Source organism: Octopus bimaculoides, chromosome 16 (assembly GCF_001194135.2).
Source record: "Octopus bimaculoides isolate UCB-OBI-ISO-001 chromosome 16, ASM119413v2, whole genome shotgun sequence".
Lineage (NCBI taxonomy): Eukaryota > Metazoa > Mollusca > Cephalopoda > Octopoda > Octopodidae > Octopus > Octopus bimaculoides.
In genome coordinates, this window is record NC_068996.1 from 38,729,671 (window position 1) to 38,750,521 (window position 20,851).

Genomic DNA, 20,851 nt, shown 5'->3' on the forward strand with positions numbered 1-20,851 from the left:
TATATATATATATATATATATATATATATATATATATATATATATATATGCAAAAAATATGTATTCAAGGAATAGACATAGCAGTGTGGTAAGAAGTTTGCTTTCCAAACATATGGTCTCAGGTTCAGTCCCACTGGTGCCGTGATCAAGTGTTTTCCATTATAACCTTGGGCCAAGCCAAACCTTGTCAGTGGATTTGGTGATGGAAATTGAAAATGCCCATCATGTGTATGTCAATATGTATCCTATGTTTGTGGAAGACACTTGATAAGGTGCTACAGTGTGAATGAACCTGTAACTATATGGTTTCAGAAGCAAGCAAATTTCCTACTACACAGCCATACCTGTTCTTGTATACATCATTTTTTGTATATGTATGTATAAATGCATATATATATATATATATATATATATATGTACATATGTGTGTGTGTATGTATAAATGGCCCTGTTCAATATGTCGAAAATATGTTGGCAGAAATTCTATACAGTGACTGTATTCTGGGCAAACTGATGGAGACATGAAAGGTGTAGGGCATAGGTTCTCAAAGTGGGTGCTACTGCCCCTGGGTGGGTGTTGAGATGGTCCAAGTGGGCACTGGTGCCTAAGGGGGCAGTAGAGAAAAAGGTGTTGGGAGGAAGGCAGTGGATTGGGGGATGCTATGAATTTATTGTAATATTGTATACAAATTATATCAAATATCAAATGATTCATAGTATATATATATATATATATATATATAGATTAGTAAAACAGAAAATATTTATTCATACATAAAAATAGCGGTGAGGGTATAATGTGTCCATGGGGGGGGGGGGGCAGTGGATAAAAAAGTTTGAGAACCTCTGGTGTAGGAGAATCACAGGAAGGTTAACAGAGAAAATAGACTTTGTTTGTGGCAGATGCATTGGTGCAATAAATGTTGAAAACTCACAAGATAAACTTTTTCATGTCTGCCCAGGAAGATCCATAAAAGTGGTAGACAATTTCTGTTACCTAGGTGATCTAAGTGACTGGACGAGGATGCTCTGAAAGCATAGTTGCTGGAAGTAGTACTGGCTGAAGTAAATTCAGAGAGCTATTACCTTTGTTGGCAACAAAGGGCTTCTCTCTCATAATGAAAAACAGATTGTATAATGCTTGTGTGTGGTAAAACAGGTTGTGAAATTTGGACCATGAATGCAGAGGAGTTGAGAAAATCAGAAAATGTACAATACCAGTGTGTATATTCAACAAAGTACATATGTGTTGAGAGAAAAGTTGAGCATAAGAGGCATCAGATGTATGCAAGAAAGAAGACTGCATTGGTATGGTCATATAATGTGGATGCATGAGGACAGTTGTATAAAAAGTGTTGATTACTTAAGGTTGACTGTTAAACAAAGAGCAGCAGAATAGTTATTATAGTATTAATGTATATTAGCGACAGAGGTAGTATTAATACTGAGAAATAATATTTATCTCTGCTTTAACATGTGGATGTTCTGTTAGAACAAACTATACTATGATAGATACCATGAAAGAAACTCTGTTGGCTTTTGATGCAAAGTGTACATTTTTTTAATATTAGTAGCACGGAGATAAATCACCATCTTCAGTGCCAAAATCACCAAATCACTGGTTAATTGCAACACCAGCACATGTACTGTTTTTCTATATATTGCTGGTATGGAGACAAGTCACTGCTATCTCTAGTGGTCAAGTGTCCATCATTGACAAGACCAAGGAAGGTTGAGATCATGTTTTTCTGGTAGTCTCGAAGCTGGAGTTGTGGGAATTTATCTTCCTGCTAGTGATATAAACAAGCATACATTTTGCACCAAAAGCCAATATGAGAGCTTCTTTCATGGTATCTACTGCAGTAAAGTTTGTTCTCACAGAACATTCTTGATAAAGTGGGGATAAATACTACCTCTTGGTATTAATGTTACTATAGACAGAGAAAGAATGAGAGAGGGTAGGAAGATGAGAAAGAGAGAGAGAGACGACTGATGGTTAGGTAGGTCGTAAGAGTAGCTTGGCATAGTGAATGGGAAGAAGGAGAGACATGGTTGTGGAGAAGAGGTCATTTGGTTGCTCAGGAGGGTGACCAATATAACACGAGAGTGGAGATAACAGTATTGAGAATGAAATATAGTAAGAAGTATTAATGGTATTGTTGAATAGCTGGGAAGCATGCAGTTCTGCTAACTTTTAATTACAGCAACAAAATAGTGCAATTAGAGTGATGATGAGTGATAGGAATATCTTCAGGAGGAAATTAGGTGGTGTGAGTAGTTATGCATGTACATATATACATTGTGCTTCCAGAATATCAGTTTTACCAAAATGGGCAGGTCTTTTACAGTATTGAAAATTGCCAGTCATTCCAGACCTTTCTCATTTCTGCAAGGTTCAAAGTCCTTAACTACTTTGTCCTGGTCGTTATCTTGGGTTCCATAAGCTCCATCCATATAGAGTGATCAGCACTTAATACAGCTATCCTCATTCATATACATCACGTCTTCATTCAGTCTTCATTCTTGCACATTACATTTGATTTGTCTTATGTGCAGTTTATCCATCAATGTGTTTATAACTTATTGTTCATGCACACTTACATTACACATCCAACAAAGTATGCTAGCTGCATTTCTTTCCATTCTTCTCAAGTCTCCTGCATTCAAGTTCCATGTCTCAGTACCATGCAACTTTGCAGTTATAATACATGTGTCGTAAAATCTATTTTTCATTCTGAGGGAAATGAACTTTGTTGCCAATAGGGGTAGAAGTTCCCTGAACAGTTTTCCAATGTGTTCTTAGACTGGCTGTTATACTTTTGGAACAACCACTTCCCCTGCTAATTACATCCTATAGGTAACAAAAGATATCACTTTGGGTATCATATATGCAGTTTATGTATATTCCTTTACTGCATATTGAACAAGGCCATTTCCCTGAAGACACCAAACTTTAGTCTTTTCTCTGTTTATCTTGAGGTTTCTTGATTCTAGGTTTAGCTTCCATGCATAAAATTTCTTTATAATTCCCCTGTTGGTTTAGTTATGTGTATTGATAAGTGTGTGTGTGTGTGTGTGTGTGTGAATGGGTATGCCCAACTTCAGATTACCCAAACAGATCTTTGGTGAACTAATAGTCATGTAGTGGACCAAAGAAGAGATACAAAGACACACTCAAGATCACTTACTGTAGTGTTGTATACTGTGGAGTTACAGCAATCAGAATCAGAAATGATCATTGAAGCTAATGGGAGGAGGGATGCTTAAAAAGCAAGAGCCCCACCAGGTCTTGACTCTCTTATTATGTACCACCATTGTAACCATGGATCTCATGCCAAAATTAGCTTTATAAGCCACCCATTCAACTAAATCCTTCAAGGTATTGCCTCAGTATGGCCACAGTCTATTTTTGTTTAAGGCTTTAACTTTATGCTTGAGGATGAAATTCTAAAAATATTTGAAGAAAGCATTCTGAATTAATGAAGCTATGCCTTTTATAATTGAAGTAAAACAGAAAAAAGCTACTCTGAATAATTCAACACAGTACTTATATGAAGATACTGCCTTCCTTAACAAATACTTAATAGACAGATTTGATAAAAAACATTGCTTAAGAAACTTGGTGTGGTAGATGATACCAAAAGTAAAAAATAAATATTGTTTCTTTTTACATTATTTGATAGAGTTGTATAATGCATCAAATGATGATGTGACACTTATGATTCTTTTTCTTAAAGCAGCATTGAATGGGTATAGTTTGTGGAGAACTAAATTCTAACTCATTGGCAACTACATGTATCCATTAACATTAAATTAGCAAATATCCACTCTTATTAACAAGTCTTAACACTGATTTTAAAATTTGTGTTTTTATAGGTTCTGAGTGAAAATAATTTCTAATATATCTGATCTTGAAATGCCACCTCGTCGTCGTCGACGCTCACCTGACACTGAGAGAAATATAGGAGATTTAAATGACATAAGAGCTAAGAAGATTGCATCTTGGTAAGTTAACCACTAACATTTCACTGGGAATTATGTTAATAAAACATACTTTGAGAACAATTAATTATCTGTCTTAGCATGTAACCACTCAAACCAGAGTAAGTTGAAATTATGGGATACAGCGTGGTGTATGTAAACTATTTCAGCAAATGAACTTACTGAATCAATGGCAAATATCACTAGATGCTGAGCAAACTACTGCTATCATATGTAATCATGGTATGTACAAATGAGGCATTTCAGCTAATGAAAGACGAATGTGACTAAAACCCAAATCAGATGTTCAAGCCACATTGCTTGATCAGGACATCTGGCATGGAAGAGTTACATATGTCCAGGCAGTCACCCTAAAAGATGATGGTGGATAATCCAAGGAGTTTCATAATACATTTAATAATTATCATTCTATTTATTTCAGGGAGAAAATGTTTTCTTTAAATATTACCTTTATCTTTTATTTTTGTTTAATGCTTTAACTTTATGCTTGAGGATGAAATTATAAAAATATTTGAAGAAAGCATTCTGAATTAATGAAGCTATGCCTTTTATAATTGAAGTAAAACAGAAAAAAGCTACTCTGAATAATTCAACACAGTACTTATATGAATATACTGCCTTCCTTAACAAATACTTAATAGACAGATTTGATAAAAAACATTGCTTAGGAAACTTGGTGTGGAAGATGATACCAAAAGCATCATAATAATTATGGTTCTGATAAAAAATATTGTTCTTTGGTAAAAGCTAGAAAGATTAACATGGAAAAGATTTACCACATTATTCATTAGTTTAAGGATTAAATTTGATTATTAAGATGTTAGAAGACAGATGGATGCAGTAAAACTACGGTGAACAAATAAACAAATGTATTGGTACATTATTTACATTTGATGGATATTTGGCCCCATCTTGTTTGTTGTTAACACAACATTTCGGCTGATATACCCTCCAGCCTTCTTCAGGTGTCTTGGGAAAATTTCGAACCTGGGTTCTCATTCCTAAGGTATTTGTCGATGTTATTATTATTATTCAGGTCACTGCCTGGAATCAAACTCAGAATCTTAGGGTTAGTAGCCTGCGCTTTCAACCACTATGCCATATGCCAGTGGCATAGTGGTTAAGAGCAAGAGCTACTAACTCCAAGATTCTAAGTTCGATTCCAGGCAGTGACATGAATAATAATAATGATAATAATAATAATATTGAAAAATACCTTAGGAATGAGAACCCAAGTTCGAAATTTCCCCAAGACACCTGATGAAAGCTGGAGGGTATATCAGCTGAAACGTTGTGTTAACAACAAACAAGATGAGGACAAATATCCGTCTAATGTACATAATTCCTCATCTCTTGAATATAGAACTGAAATGTATTGGTGTTAAACCAGGTTTAAGTTAGTGGGGATGTGAATTGTTTAGCGTTTTTGAATGCTGTTGATCAATCCTGTAAATAATTTTACTAAGGTGAAGTAGTGTTGTGAATAAACAAAAACAGCATTGTTTTTTTCTCATGTCAAGTATTTTTCTGTTTGAATAAAGCAGATTACTAGCTTTCAAATTTCAATAAGTTAAAGTCGTTTAATCTCTCTCTCTTTTCAGTTAAATTGTAGAACTTCCAATTATATCCACTCATTTATCAATAGCATAACTTTATTATTGGTCAGCTTCAAATTTTTAGATACAGGAAATTTCAGAACTTCTTACTTTTCATTTACAAGTACTTTGATGTACAATACCAGCACAAAATTCCTTAATCCCTCATCCTTTAAACTGGCCACATCCAGCCCAAATATTCTACCTGCTTTATGTTCAAACTGACCTGATTTCTTCTGTTATACTTCAGCCTTTCACCACCTGGCATGAAGCAATCGCCCTCTCTATTAAAACCACATTCAGACAAAGGAGGACTTTTCTTTTGGCTTGCAAGCTACTTGGTGACCTCACTAGGGTCAGTGTCATAATAAAAATGCATCCAGTACACTCTGTAAGGTCGTTAGCATCCAACAGTAGAAACCATGCCAAAGTAGGCTTGGGAGCTCAATGCAGTCGCTTGATTCACTGGATTCCATCAAATTGTTGAACAGGGAAGACCAACAGATGATGATGTTGAGTAATTGCTAACTGACCCAGATTAAATGATACATGTTGTGAAAATGTTTCATCAAATGTCTTACATGAAATGAATTATACTCTTTATTTGCTTACAAGAAATGAATTATATTCTTTATTTGCAGGCCAAAAAAGGACCTAATGAATGACGAAGTAGTTGATACTTTTTCTAAGAAAAGATGTTTAGCATGGTTTCAAGAATACTCTGGCTCTGGTGAGATTGCTTTTTATATAATTATTTCTTATTGAGGCATCATACTTGTGTCCTCATTATTTTATATTACATTTTGCAAGAGGTATCTTTTCTTTTTTTATCTTTCTGTCATTGTGACATTGTGAACATTATTTTGCAGTATATTTTGACCACATGTGAAAATGATATATAGTTTGTATGCAAACCACTAAACCACTCATTACTTTCAAGTTAGTTTTATGCTTCACTGAGTTGCTCCCTTTTGTCCTTACATGTTCTGCTGCCAGGTTAATGAAAATGGGGTTAATTATTCAGTGCTTGGCCTAGAATATGGTTTTAATATACAAGGGATGAGATACAAACATATAATTCTTCAGCAACTAAACCGATATATCTTATTGATTCAGCTGTTCTGACTCTTCTTACCTGTTCTGCAAAATACTTGCCCTGGAAACAACAGCATGTTATGGAACTGGGACCATAACTTATTGGGTCAGTGAAAATCTTCTTACGTTCCAATGAAATATAGTCAGTTTAAATTATTTATTTTTTTGGACATCTCGTAGTGATTCATTTAAAAAAAAAAAAAAAAATGTTCAAGAATTATAATAAATGATTGTTCAAAAATCATTATTAAATAGATTTCTGAAATTCCTTATTAGCCAATCTCTGATAGTTTTATCTATTTCTGAAACAATTGAACCTTTGTTGAACTTACCATCACTATTTTCACTAATTCTAGTGTATTCCAGTCCTTCATTTTGAGAATTCAAGTTTTTGTTATATTTAAATGTATCTCAGTAACCATTCAAGCTTCTTATCACTCTGGTACATAAAATTGGTTTCAAATTTCGGCACAAGGTCAACAATTTTGGGAGAGGGGATAACTTGATTACATCAATCCCAGTGCCCTGCTGGTACTTTTCCTATCAACTCTGAAAGGGATGAAAGGCAAAGTCAACCTTGGTGGAATTTGAACTCAACTTAAGGACAGATGAAATGCTGCTTAACAGTTTGTCTGGCATGCTAATGATTCTGCCAGCTCACTGTCTTACTGTGGTACATAATATTAAATATAATCCTCTCTGTAAATAAGGCATTATACTTTACAACATTTCTAGATTTATATTCTCTACTAATTGGTGAAATGCGACATATATGTTAGCCAGTCATGGCCTGAATTTGGTTGGTGATAGTCTTGAATTCATGACACTAGAGTTGGCAGTCTATCTTGTCTACTCAGCTAGTTCACATCTATACATATAGATACACACACACACAGTCACATACAAATACAGGCATAAAATAATATAATTAAATCATTATTTTAACCCTTTAGCATTCAGACTGGCCATATCTGTCCTGCATATTCTACATGTTTTATATTCAAACCAGCTAGATGCAGTCTCTCACACCTACCCTACAATGTCCTTCTAAAAATAAGCAATCACATCATTAAAATCTCAACACTTAAAGATAATTCATGATTAATTCAAAACAATGTGAATAAATAAGCATTGCATTTAACAGAGTAATCTGAATGCTAAAGGGTTAAGTCAGCCATATCTGGTCCAAATATTCTACCTGTTTTATGTTCAAACCAGCTTGATATGACCTCTCACACTGACCTTACAATGTCATTCTAAAACTAAACAATCACATCATGGAAATCTCACAGCTATGAGATAATACATGATTGATTCAAAACAATGTGAATAAATAATTATTATATTTGACAGAATAATCTGAATGCAAAATGGTTTATGCATTAAAATATAAATTGAGGTTATTAATTCAACTTAGAAGTATTATACTTTTTTTTTTTTATCAGAAGGAGCGGATGATGATGTGATTTGTCCAGAAGGTATGGAAAAATTTTGTGAAGATATTGGAGTAGAACCAGAAAATGTAAGCAACTGAAATATGTCAGCATGTTATCCCTTCTTTTTACATACTATAATACTGTGTGTGTGTGTGTATTTACACACACACACACACATACACACACATATATGTCATCATCATCATCATCATTTTAAATCTGCTTTCAATGCTGCTATGGATTGAGTGGTCCAGTAGGATCCTAGGATCTGGTGCATGCTGTTTTGCTTCAGTATCTTGGCTTTGGCATTCATTTCTACAAATGAATACCCTTTCAAATACCAACCACGGCACCAACACTAGTGAAGTCACCTTGAAACTGGCAAGACTACAGAGCACCATGAAAGAGGGCAGACAAAGAGGAAAAAATCGCAGTTTCAAGTAAGGTGTTGAAAGAAATTGATGTATGATGGAAAGGACTGGGGTGTTTTGTCAGAAGGTCTAGTAGAGAAACTAACAGTGTGAGGGAAGGGATTTGAAGAAACAAGAAAGAAAGAATTCTGCATATATATATATATATATATAAATAAAATGTATGTATATGTGTATATAAGTATGTGTGTTTGTGTATATATATAAAATCATTTAACATCTGCTTTCCATGCTGGCATGGGTTAGATGGTTTGACAAGAGCTGGTTAGGCAGAAGACTGCACCAGAGTTTGGTGTCTGCTTTGGCTTTTTTTTTTTACAGCTGGATGCCCTTCCTAACACATCCAGCTCAGTGGACTGAGTGCTTTTTGTGTGGCACAGGCAAGGTTAGTTTTGGCATGGTTTTTACAGCTGGATGCCCTTCCAAATGCCAACCACTGTACAGTGTGAACTGGATGCTTTTTACTTGGCACTAGAACTGTCAGGGTCACCAAGTAACTTGTAAGAACCTTGTGTGCCTTCAAAAACAGATGCTCATTTCATGCAAGTTGATCCATAAGCAGTCTGGAGCATCTCTTGAGTTTCTGTAGCATTTTTGTCCAGTTTACCATAGAACTTTATTGCATAGCAAGCTTCTAAATTGTCGTCACATCCTGACTGTATTCTGCAAATTAATCAGTTGTGACAAGCAGTGTTTAGTAGGGTGTATCAAAAGTGCTATTATACCCATCTCCTTCACTCTCAAATAAAAACCGTTTGTAGGTCAACTTATCAGATGTTTAGTAATGTTGTACTAAAATTACTATAATCTAAGACAGTTATAAGTGCCTCTCTTAAAAAAAGTCTCAAACCTTTTGGAATGCAACTTGCATGTGTGTGTGTGTGTGTGTGTGTATATATATATATATACTATCTGTATCACATCCTCACTTTGTTGTTTTTTTGTTATTGTTTTTTGTGTTTTTTTGAACTTATATATATATATATAATGTGTGTGTGACAAGGGAACATGAAATTATGTAATGAACTTCATTAGCTTACAGCTGTTTCTACTATAAGATGCAATGCATGCAGAGCTGAGTGCTTGTGTAACACTCTATAGCTTCATTGGAGCTTCATTTATGTATGTATATATATATATATATATATATATATATATATATATATATATATATATATATATATATATATATATATATATATATATATATATATATATACGTGTGTGTATGTATCTGATAAAAGTGGAACCTCGGTACTTGAAAGTGTCCACTTTGTTAAGTATTGCACTGTCTCTTACCCCACCAGAATCTCTCTCCCTCTCCCATTCTCATTACCCTCTCTTCCTTTCCAGCCCTGCCTTCACTTATCTCTCTCCTCTGCCCTACTCAGTCTTAACTCTTATATCTGCCATCATTCTCATCACCCTCTCACATCTACCATCACACCCCATTCACTGTAGCTGCTCTTATGTACTCCTATATCTCTTTCTCACCATTCCTATGCCTTGCACATCTTCTCCGTCCCTTCTGTCTATCCTCCTTCCCAAACCACTTATCTCTCTCTCTCTCTTTCTCTCCCCACTTCCATACTGATATTTCTCCTCACCACATCTTCACCCTTATTCATCACAACATTCACCTCTACACCATTCATCTCTAATCTTCTCTTATACTCTTTGAGAAAAAACCCCTCCCCCCAATGCACTGTCTGTGTCCTCTCTTACAGTGTGTACTGGGTGCTTTCTTAGCACCATTGTCACTAATGGTGTTGTCAAGAACCTTGCAAGACAAGAAAAGAACGGGGGGGGGGGAGAAAAAGCCCAAAACTAAGTGAGGTGAGGAGTATTTGAGAAGGGGAGGTGACTTCATGTTAGTTGTTGAGAGACTAGGGTATAATAGAGGGACAAGTAAGATGTCTTGTTACAGAAGCAATACCCAACATTATAAAGGTGAATGGAAGCAGCTGGGAAGAAGATGAAATGGTAGAGATTGGGTGCCAGAGCAAACTCTCCAGATACAAGAAGGTCAAGATAAGAGTCAGCAGGTAGAGCCAGTGATGCACATTATAGAAAATACTCAGTAGTGTTCAGATCATTTGAGCATATCGTTAGTATTCTTACCATTTAACATGTTTACATCATTGTTTAACATCCATCTTCTTTGCATACATGGGTAGGACGGTTGACAGGAGCTGGCCAGGTAGAAAAACTACCTTATGCTACTGTGTCTGTTTTGGCAGGGTTTTTATGGCTGGATGCCCTTCCTAACACCAATCATTCTGCAGAGTTGACTGGTTGCTTTTTACATTGGTTTCATTTCTTTCTATTCAAGTTCCTAAATGTGTGAATGTGTTTGTTGCGATATAGTTTAAATGGTGAAGAAGTAGGACCAACATATATGTATGTGTGTGTGTGTGTGTGTAAATATTGGTAATCATTTTCAACTATTTACAACACTAATGCTGCTTTTAATTCATAATTGAATTAGCGGTAACATTATATTGGAAGATTAGATGATTAATGCATTTATGGTCTAAAGAGCAGTTAGTAGGATTAACATATTTATAATTGGTATTCTTGTATATGTTAGCTTAATTGGATAACTTCAGCTCTTACAGACTACATCACACTGCAGGAAGAAAATTTTTGAGTGTTATAAAAAACTCTATCATATCTATGATATTGTTAACCACTCCTATAGACAGGACTCCATTGTAGTATGATGCTGATTAATTAAATATTTGTATAATGGTGGAAAAATTTTGGGTTTCTAAGCGAAATGTTCTAAACAAGATTATTGTTTTTCTGGTGGTTAGATAGAAAGCATATGTAGTGTAAAGACTCATTTGATTTCCTAACAGGATATCAGAGTGAATAAGAATGGTCTTGTGCTAGATCTAGGAAGCCCACTTCATGAATGTTGGCCTCAATAATGATAGTGAAACCAAACTTCTTTGAAGAACAAAAGTAGGTTATCTTTGATTCTGTCAGTCCTCTGTAGATTGTAGTTTCTTGATAATAATAGGCCATAATCTTGGTATAGGCCTCTTTTTTAATGCTGGAAGTAAGAAAAAGACAAATGAGAGTGCTGATTTTCTCTGATTGTTGAATCCATGTTTAAATTAGTTGGAGTGTTTGTGTGTGGATTTTTGAATGTATAAATCATCTTGGTGCCTTAAAATTCATGAATTATTTTATGAACTGTCACTAGGCTCTTGCTGTTGGTTATGGATTTGACAGTTTAAAAGGGACTTATTTAAAATAGGGAATGTGACTAAATATCAAACAAAATAGTCTATACAGAAAAAATCTTTCCATATTAATGCAATTGTATGAATACTTCAGTACATCCATCTTTATCAAAGACATACTTTTATACTCATGATAAAACTATGGATATTTTAGAATAATCAAACAATTGTATAGCATTATATCGATATGTATGTATGTGTGTTTACATACATATATTTCTTGATACCAAGTGGTATCAGAGGAACAAAATTTTGCTTATGGAAGAATTTTAGCCTCAAACATAAGTTACAAAACACTTATTAGTAAGACAGAGGTACTAGATACTAATGTTAGTAAATTATATACAAGGGGGTGCTAGAAAGTTCCTGGCTTTAAGTGTATCATGAAAGGGCTGGTTGGAGGCTCAACCTTTAGTTCTTTTACAGGACTTAGAGAAACTGAAGGACTGTTACAGTGTATGAATCTGAGAGGGAAATATGTTGAATAAAAACATAATTAACTGATCCTCCTGCATTTTCTTTTACCCAAAGCCAAACCCACTCATAGCTTATATTTGCAGCTTGTGGGTCAGAAATATTAAGTGTTTGAATGTATTTCCCAATTAATGCTAGTAGCTAGACACATGTCTTTAGCTAGTAGACTTGTTTCCTGAAAATATGGCCAGCAGTGGCTTTTTAAATTTATTCAAAAAATTTGGACAGCTGTCAAATTTACCCTTTTGATTTTTATTTTAGTCACAATAAGCTTCAATCTTTATGCAAAGGTTATGTACTGATTTGATAATATATGTTTGTGTGTAGCTGTAAAAACCCTGCCAAAACTGACAGGGTAACCTGGTGCAGTCTTCTACCTAGTTGGCCCCTATCAAATCATCTGACCTATGCCAGCATGGAAACAGGCATTATATGATGATGATGATGATTTATGTCAGTGAATGTATATGTGAGGGCTTAAATGGGAAGACATGTATAAATGTGTACCCTTTATTTGTGTGTGTGTGTATATGTATGCTTTTTTTTTTCCCTTTTTTTACAGAGCTCAAAATCTAAAAGCATTTTTTTTGCAGCCTTGAGCTGTCATTGAAACTAGCTGGTTCTGTGGTATCAACTTGAAATCGCCTTTGTTTATATTTCCTTAGCAGAGATCTTTTGGGCAAAAATAAAACATTTTTTATTGAATTTAACTGTTTCCTAATTTTGAAATGTAGTTTTAAGAAACAAAATAGATGTGATGATGCATGTGTGTGAATATTATTGTTATAACTATTGAAGATATAGTGTCAGAGTTACATTTTTTTTTTAAACACTTAACTTTTTTTACTCTTTTACTGGTTTTAATGATTGAATTGTAGCTGCACTGGGGCACTATCCTTAAAGGTTTTACTCAGTCATATTAGTCTCAGTACTTATTTCAATTATATCAATTTCCATTGATCAAACTGCTCAGAGGACATAAAGAGACACAACATAAACATAGCATGTGGTTTTTATTTAGTGTAAACTTAAACATAGTCTTTCTCTCTCTTTCTCTCTCTCTCTCACTCTCTCTTTCTCTCTCTCTCTCTCTCTCTCTCTCTCTCTTTTTCTCACACACCCATGCATACATATGTCTTTTTTATAAGCTTCTGCATACTTTCACCTGATGCTTTTGTGGAAGTGTGCCATGCTTGCAAGGTTCCTCCTTTCTTGGATTTTATTCAACCCTTAGTAAATCCTACATTTCACTTGAAAAAAAGGACACCTAGCAGAGGCTATTAATCTGCTTGAAACTTCAACAATTTCTCTTTCAACTGAAATTCTCCTATATGTTGAAATTAATGCTTGGACTAAAGTTTTGGATGTCCTTTTTACCAGTGTAATTAAGCCTATTTTCTTAATTCTTTCTCACTGTAAACAAAATCTCTCATCCATTGAAAAGGGGCAAAACATCTGTGATGTTTATTTCACTATCTAGATCAGTGAGTCCCAACATGGGACATATGTCCCACTGGTGAGGCTTGGTAAAATTAAGATGGGGTGGGATCCCATTTTTTTTTTTAGTGGGACACGAAATTGTGAAAATCTTTATTTCACAGCAAACATACTACACCTATACTCAGCCTAGCCAAACTAATCCCTCCAACCAAGCATACCATCTGAAGACTGTTTGCTACAGTATAATGCTCTTCTAATGCTCCAGTGTGGATATTTCTCTAAGGACATTTCATCTGTAAGGTATACATTTTTCTGGAAAGTTATAGTGGAGCCTGGGAGAAAATAGGTTGGGAAACTCTGATGTAGATAATTTGTCTGTTTTTTTTTTGTTTTTTTTTTTTCTTTTAGATTGTAATGTTGGTACTTGCTTGGAAGCTTGCAGCTAAAAGTATGGGATTTTTTACATCCCAAGAATGGCTCAAAGGAATGTCAGAACTACAGTAAGCTAAATTTTATTAATTTTTTTTTTTTCTTTCTTTTTTTTTTTACATATAACTTTTAAAAACGTACCTTATTTAATTATTACAAAGTTTAGTGTAAATATGGTCAATAGGTAAAAACCAGACCAGATTTTTTATTGTCTGGAACTTTCGAGTTTAAATTCCACTTGAATAGCTTTTGTTTTTCATCACTTTGATGAAAAGAATAAACTAGTATAATAGTGTAAGTTGAATATCTACTTCAATGATATGAATTAAATATACAATATATTTAACTTTTGCTTATTTAGGTTTTCAAGCTGTAAACTTGTGTAATTCATGACTAGATATAAGTTACTGCAGCCTGGGTTAAGATCTCTGAATAATCAACAAATATTTCATTAACATGTTGAGTTTGAGACCAGGATCTTTTGATGTGGGTGTTGATAGAAGTACTTACATTGACACTGTTTCAACCAAACTGTGTTGTCTTTGTACCTAATGAATGATAAAATATTCATTTTTGGAGATGCAGAAGTGTAGACAATAACTATTGTTACAAACTAAAATTGTTTTATTAATGATGCTGCTTATAAGAAGTGTATACTTGCCCTTTTAATTCATTAAATCTCCTTCATTTTTTTTTCAGATGTGATACAACTTCAAAATTACGCAAGAAGTTAGATTTCATCCGGTTATATCTCAATGATCAAGTACATTTTAAAAGTATTTACCGATATGCCTATGATTTTGCTAAGGTAAGAGGCTATAAATTAAAGTAAAAAGCATACAATTAAAGAATAAACTTAACTTAAATATTAATTCTTCAAATATTCTGGTGAATTCCATTGTTTTTAAATTAAAGAAATAACATAAGCCTTTGGTATTTGACAAATATAATTAAAAAGAATTTTACAACATAGAAACTTCAATTATGATAACAATATATAAACTATGACATTGCATAGTCTAGTTTAGCCAAGACCAACCAGCCCTGTAATTGAAATAATATATTTCTAAATCTCTGAGAGATTTATGCAGTAGTGGTACGAAGAAGTAGTTGTATGCTGTCAACTTAATGTGATAGTCCCATAAAAGGGAAGAATGCTACTGTTATTTAGCCCTAGGAAACACCGTTTCCTGTTGGACTTGACACATTTCCTGTGTCCTTAAGTTTTCAAAATGGAGACAAGCACCTCCACCCAGCAAAACCAGCATCCAGAGACTAGTTTCAGAGTCATTGCTCATCATCAGTCTGGAGTAGCATGGCTTACTAGCTTGATATTTTTTTTTTTAATCTTTATTACTGGCACAAGGCCTAAACACAGATATGCAGGAACAAAAAACACATGAAAGGATGAATGTGAAATGAATAAAATTACAATGCAAATGAGACAGCCAGCTCACTCCTGCTGTGAGATGAAACCGTGGATTCCTTTTCCTTTAAACCTTTACATTTTACATAACAATTTCTACCCTTGCTCTGAAGCGAAACAGCGACTTCCCTTTTTGCTTTTACCTTACAATTATAAACTTTTTAAACTAATGTTCATACTGGATTTACTTATTTTCTTTACTTTTTTAAAACCAAAAAGTTCAACCAAATGTTTTTCACAGTTTCTAATTAAATTACAACTTACCACTTCATCCACTCCTTTTCCACATAATTCACCACTGAGGCACAAGGCTCAACATCCACCTCCAGCCTCAGTGGGTTCAGTATATTACTATAATTTTTCTTTTTGTTTGTGTTTTTCATGTTGTCTCTTTTTGTCTCTATATTTCTGCTGTTTTGGGATTTCTTGTGATTGCATCTGTGTGTCTGTGTGTTCGTTTGACCCTAATTCTACGTGTTTCATCTGTGTGTCTATGTCTTTAAGTTTCCGTAATTCTGGGTTGTCTTGATTCTGGTTTGAATAACTCTGTACTTGTAAGTCCTTTGCTGGTAATTTTACTGGTAAATTTTCTCCATTTCTCATTGTGGGTAGGGTTTCCTCTTCCATTGCTTTACATTTCTTCAATTTCACTTGTTGTGTTCAGCTTATTATGCCAATCTTCAGGTCTTCACTTTTCTTCCTCAACTCTGAATTAAAAATTGCACCTATGACCCATTCTGGGTCTATTGACGGGATTCTTCCCACCCTAATCCTAACGGTTCTTTTGCCCAAACAGTTTGGTATCAACGTCCAATACTCTCCCTGTATCAGCCTGTTGTCTGTTTTTTTCGCCTCCTCTTCTGATACAAAGGTTACTACTATAGTTGCATATTTCCTTCCTCTTGTAAAGAAAGTTATCCTTTCTCCTATTTGTTCCTCCAAGATTTTCTCTACCTCTTCCTGTGGCATGTGTTCTATTCTCTTATTTACATTTGAAAATGTTCTGAATATGACCGTCTTGTTTTCCATATTTCTTTTCCTCCTCTGGCAGGGTCATTTTCATATTTGACTCTTCTTTCTTTATCATACCACAATATTCAGTTATCTTCTCCTCATTCCACTCCATCATCTCTGGCTTCAGCACATGTGGGTCAAGGGGAGCTTGACCTCTAGTAACCTCTGCGTAACTTTTCATTTTTTCAATCGTTTCACTACCACCCAACAATGGCAGCTACGCACAAAAATCAGCTAGAATTCTTCAAAAAACAACAAAAGGGCATGGTTTGCTAGCTTGATTCTTTATTACAGGCACCAGGCCTAATGACAGAGGGGACATACAAAGACATGCGGGAACATAAAACATATGAAGGATGAATGTGAAATGAATAAAATTACAATGCAAATGAGACTGCCATCTTGCTCCCGCTGCGAGATGAAACCATGGATTCCTTTTCTTTAACTTTTACACAACCTCTAGCTTCGCACTGAGGTGAAACTGCAACTTCCCTTTTTGCTTTTGCTTTACAATTACACACACCTTTTAAACAATTGTTCATTCAGGATTTACTTATTTTTTCCTTTTTTTTTTTTAAACTAAAGTCAACCAAATGTATATTCCAGTATTTTTTACAAACATTTTGGAAACCTGTTCATTCAATGACAAAATTTACTTTTTTTTCCTTAAAGGTTCAAACAAATATTTTCCTCAGTCACAGTCTTTACAAGATTACATCAACTTACCTCTTCTGTCTCTCACAATGCCTTTCACTTTTACAATCTTTTACGTTGGGGCGTCCTATCTCACTATAATTTTCCTTTTGCATAAAACAATCCAATTCTACTGATTACTATGTGGGCCATCCTTCACATGTTTAGATAGTTATTAAGTTGATGTATATTCAATCAACAATTGATTGAAAGTGGAATATATTTTTATTTAGTTTTGTATTGGCTATCATTATTGTATTTGTCAGTGTATAAGACACACTCCTGCATAAAACAAACCCTGTATGGGGTATGAGTATAAAACTACATTCCTTTGCCAAGCCATGTTGAGCCAGTGTGACAGAGTAGGCTCATCAAACTTGTATGATATCATGAATTTGAATTCATGGCCCTCACATCAGACTCTGGTTGAGCGGGGAGAATATTCTTAGGCCATCGTCCTGCAGTTGACTGAAATTAGGCAATCCAATCCAATCTAGTTTCAATGAAAGAGGTCAAAAATATTTGTTTAATTTATGCCATAGGAACTTTGCTCAGTTCCATTACAAATGAACATTTATTTAATTTGGTATATAATGTGTGAAAAATAACTCATTGATTCAAAAAAATTAATAAAAAGTTGATGTATTTTCTTTTATCTGATTTTGTAGGACAAAGACCAGAGAAGCATGGATATAGAAACTGCTAAAGCAATGTTATCACTGTTGTTAGGGAAACATTGGACATTGCACAGCTCTTTTCATCAATTTCTAGAGGTTAGTGAATTGCCCTTGAGTTATAGTTTAGAGGTGTGTTTGGGATCTATGTGCACATAAATATAAACAAACATCTCAATAAACACATTGTCGCTCTCATGTGTGTGTGCATAAAATATTTTTCTGTTTTTATTTCTTTAATCTGATGCAGTGAAAATCTATCAAGTGTGTTTGTGTGTGCCATCAACATCTAACATCTACTTTTCATGCTGGCATTTGGATGGTTAGACAGAATCCAGTGAACCATGGGGCTGTGTTGAGCTCCCAAGTCAGCTTTGATTGGGTTTCTATGGCTGGATGCCTACTTAATACCAACCACTTTACAGAATGTGCTGGGTGCCATCAGCACTAGTGAAGTCACCAAGGACCTTGCAAGACAAAACAGAACAGAAAAGGAGCAAAAGGCCTCCTCAGCTAAATGGTGGGGATGGGGTAGTATTGCACATCACATTCAATTCCCCTTATGCCTAACTTTTCCCTTGCACATCACATCTAATTCCTCTTGTGCCTAACTTTTCTTTCAATACACTGTACACTGACATTGCACATCCAGCAGAGCATGCTAGCTTCATTGCTCTTTAGTTTTTACATGTCCTCTACATTCAGAGTGCTTGTCTCACTACCATGTAGCATTTCTCTACGTACACATGCATCATACAATCTTCCTTTCACTTGAGGGGAGAGACCTTTGGTTTCCAACAGAAGTAAAAGTTCTCTGATTTTTCTCCAACCTGTTCTTATTCTAGTAATTACATTTTCCTTACATTTTCCCCCACTGCTAATTAGGTCCCCTAGGTTGCAGAAATTAGCCACTATGTCTAGAGAGCCTCTGAGACATTAGAGAAAATTTCTCAAGTGTCTGTAGCTTTTATGACTTCTGAGCATTTTCTGCATACAAACATTACTTTCCCTGATAACCTTCCTACTATTTCACTGCACCTCTTGTATGTCTATAGCTTGCACAGGGTACACCATATAGAATTCCTCTCTACACCTGTCCTTCATATCAAACAGGGCCATTTACCTGATGGGATAAGGTCCTGTCTGTTTTCTTGCTTACTAGAACCTTGGTCTTTGCTAAGTTAACCTAAACCTGAGCTGGGGTGAATAGTATTGAGGGAGATAGCTTTATGCCAGGTGAAGAGGAAATGTTAAAGTATGGTTGAAAGACAGGAACAGGTGTCTTGCTGTGGGGGAGATATGCTTATCCCAGCTGAAAGGGAAAGAGGATAGTTGTAAAGGTGTGTCAGGGCATTACCCTCACCCACTGAGTTACAGGAAGGTGAATAAGAGAATTGGCATGGATGGGTATGTAAGTTCATGAGAGCGTGGGAGGTAAATAAGCTTTTTCTCTGACTATAATTAGTTTGGTTTTGTAATATAGTAATCATGTTTGCACACACACACACACACACACTAAATTATTGTGTATAGCAGGCACATTTCCATGTGTGTGTATAATAATCTTTTTTTTTTTTGTCTTTGCAGCAATCAAAATACAAAGTTATAAACAAGGACCAATGGTGTAATATATTGGAATTTAGTCGAACAATCTACCCAGATCTTTCAAATTATGATGAAGATGGGGCTTGTAAGTATTTTAGATCACTTTTCTTTTTCCATTTCCTTTTTAATTTTGTAAGAATTCTAACTAAAACCATTTGAATTGAAACAGGAAGAAAGTTATTTTAAGAACACACACACACACACACACACACACCATACCATTCACTTAGTTGTGGTTGACCATAGAATTTGATGATAACCATCTTCAATTGAAGATTCTTTGTTAATTGTATACGTGATTCCTGATGTGCAGCACTTTTTATTGCGGTCTAGACACAAATGTTTAGTTGAAGATGCCAGGTATTAATTTGCATGTAGGACTTTTCTCTGGCTTCTTCTTCTAATAGTGCTGAGTGCATTTCTTCTCCATATCTGCAATCCCTCTCCAGCAATGAGATCAGGCAAGTCAACAGTTGGCAGCCATGCTGTCCATTCTTGAAGGGTTGATGTTGCTCCTCTTTATATTAGTCTTCAACTGGTCTTTCAACTTACACTTTCGTATGCCATCCAGCTGATGCTGAAGGTGTTCTTGGATGTAAAGGATCATATGGAAGAGATGTGAGTCAGACATGCACACTACATATCCTAGACATTTTAGTTAATGTTTGTACAGCATGACTTCAGTGCTGCTCATGTTGGTATGAAAGAGGATTTCTGTGTTCAATATGTCTATCTGTGTCTCCCTTTCCTGTCTGTCTGTCTGTCTGTCTGTCTGTCTATCTATAATATCTGTCTTTTTATTTTTTTTCTCACGATCCCTTTTGATTGGAATTTTATTTTTCTCCTTTTTTTCTATTTTCAAAAAGAAAAGCTCTACATTCTTTAGTCCCCTCTGTGTTCGGCCTTGTGTGGCTAATAAAGAAAGTTATCTATAATATCTATCTGTTTATCTATCTATAATATCTATCTGTTTATCTATCTATATCTATGTGTCTATCTATCTATGATATCTATCTGTCTGTCTCCATAATATCTATCTGTCTATCTATCTAAAATATGTCTGTCTATCTGTCTGACTGAGGTCTGGAAAGCTAGCAGCTGCACCAGGCTCCCAATCTGATCTGGTAATGTTTCTACAGCTGAATGCCCTTCCTAATGCCAACCACTTCATGAGTGTAGTGGATGCTTTTTACATGCCACTGGCACAGGAGCCAGTCAGGTGGTTCTGGCATTGATCACATTCGGATTATGTATCTATATATATATATATATATATATATATATAT

At 34.9% G+C, this 20,851-nt stretch overlaps 1 protein-coding gene across 5 annotated transcripts in view; it reads left to right on the forward strand.

The window, feature by feature from the left end:
• LOC106883596 (DCN1-like protein 4) overlaps nucleotides 1-20,851 on the forward strand; it is a 45,366-nt gene that overhangs the window by 23,188 nt on the left and 1,327 nt on the right. For 4 of the 5 annotated variants that reach the window (XM_014934674.2, XM_052973720.1, XM_014934675.2 and 1 more), the window contains exons 2-8: nucleotides 3,877-4,005; nucleotides 6,239-6,327; nucleotides 8,138-8,214; nucleotides 14,133-14,224; nucleotides 14,853-14,961; nucleotides 17,955-18,059; nucleotides 19,548-19,650. In XM_014934674.2, coding sequence (XP_014790160.1) covers nucleotides 3,917-4,005; nucleotides 6,239-6,327; nucleotides 8,138-8,214; nucleotides 14,133-14,224; nucleotides 14,853-14,961; nucleotides 17,955-18,059; nucleotides 19,548-19,650 — 664 coding nt within the window. In that variant the 5' untranslated portion in view covers nucleotides 3,877-3,916. Of the gene's footprint in view, nucleotides 1-3,876; nucleotides 4,006-6,238; nucleotides 6,328-6,713; nucleotides 6,799-8,137; nucleotides 8,215-14,132; nucleotides 14,225-14,852; nucleotides 14,962-17,954; nucleotides 18,060-19,547; nucleotides 19,651-20,851 lie in introns of those variants that run through there. The other variant, XM_014934676.2, reaches the window with a different exon arrangement.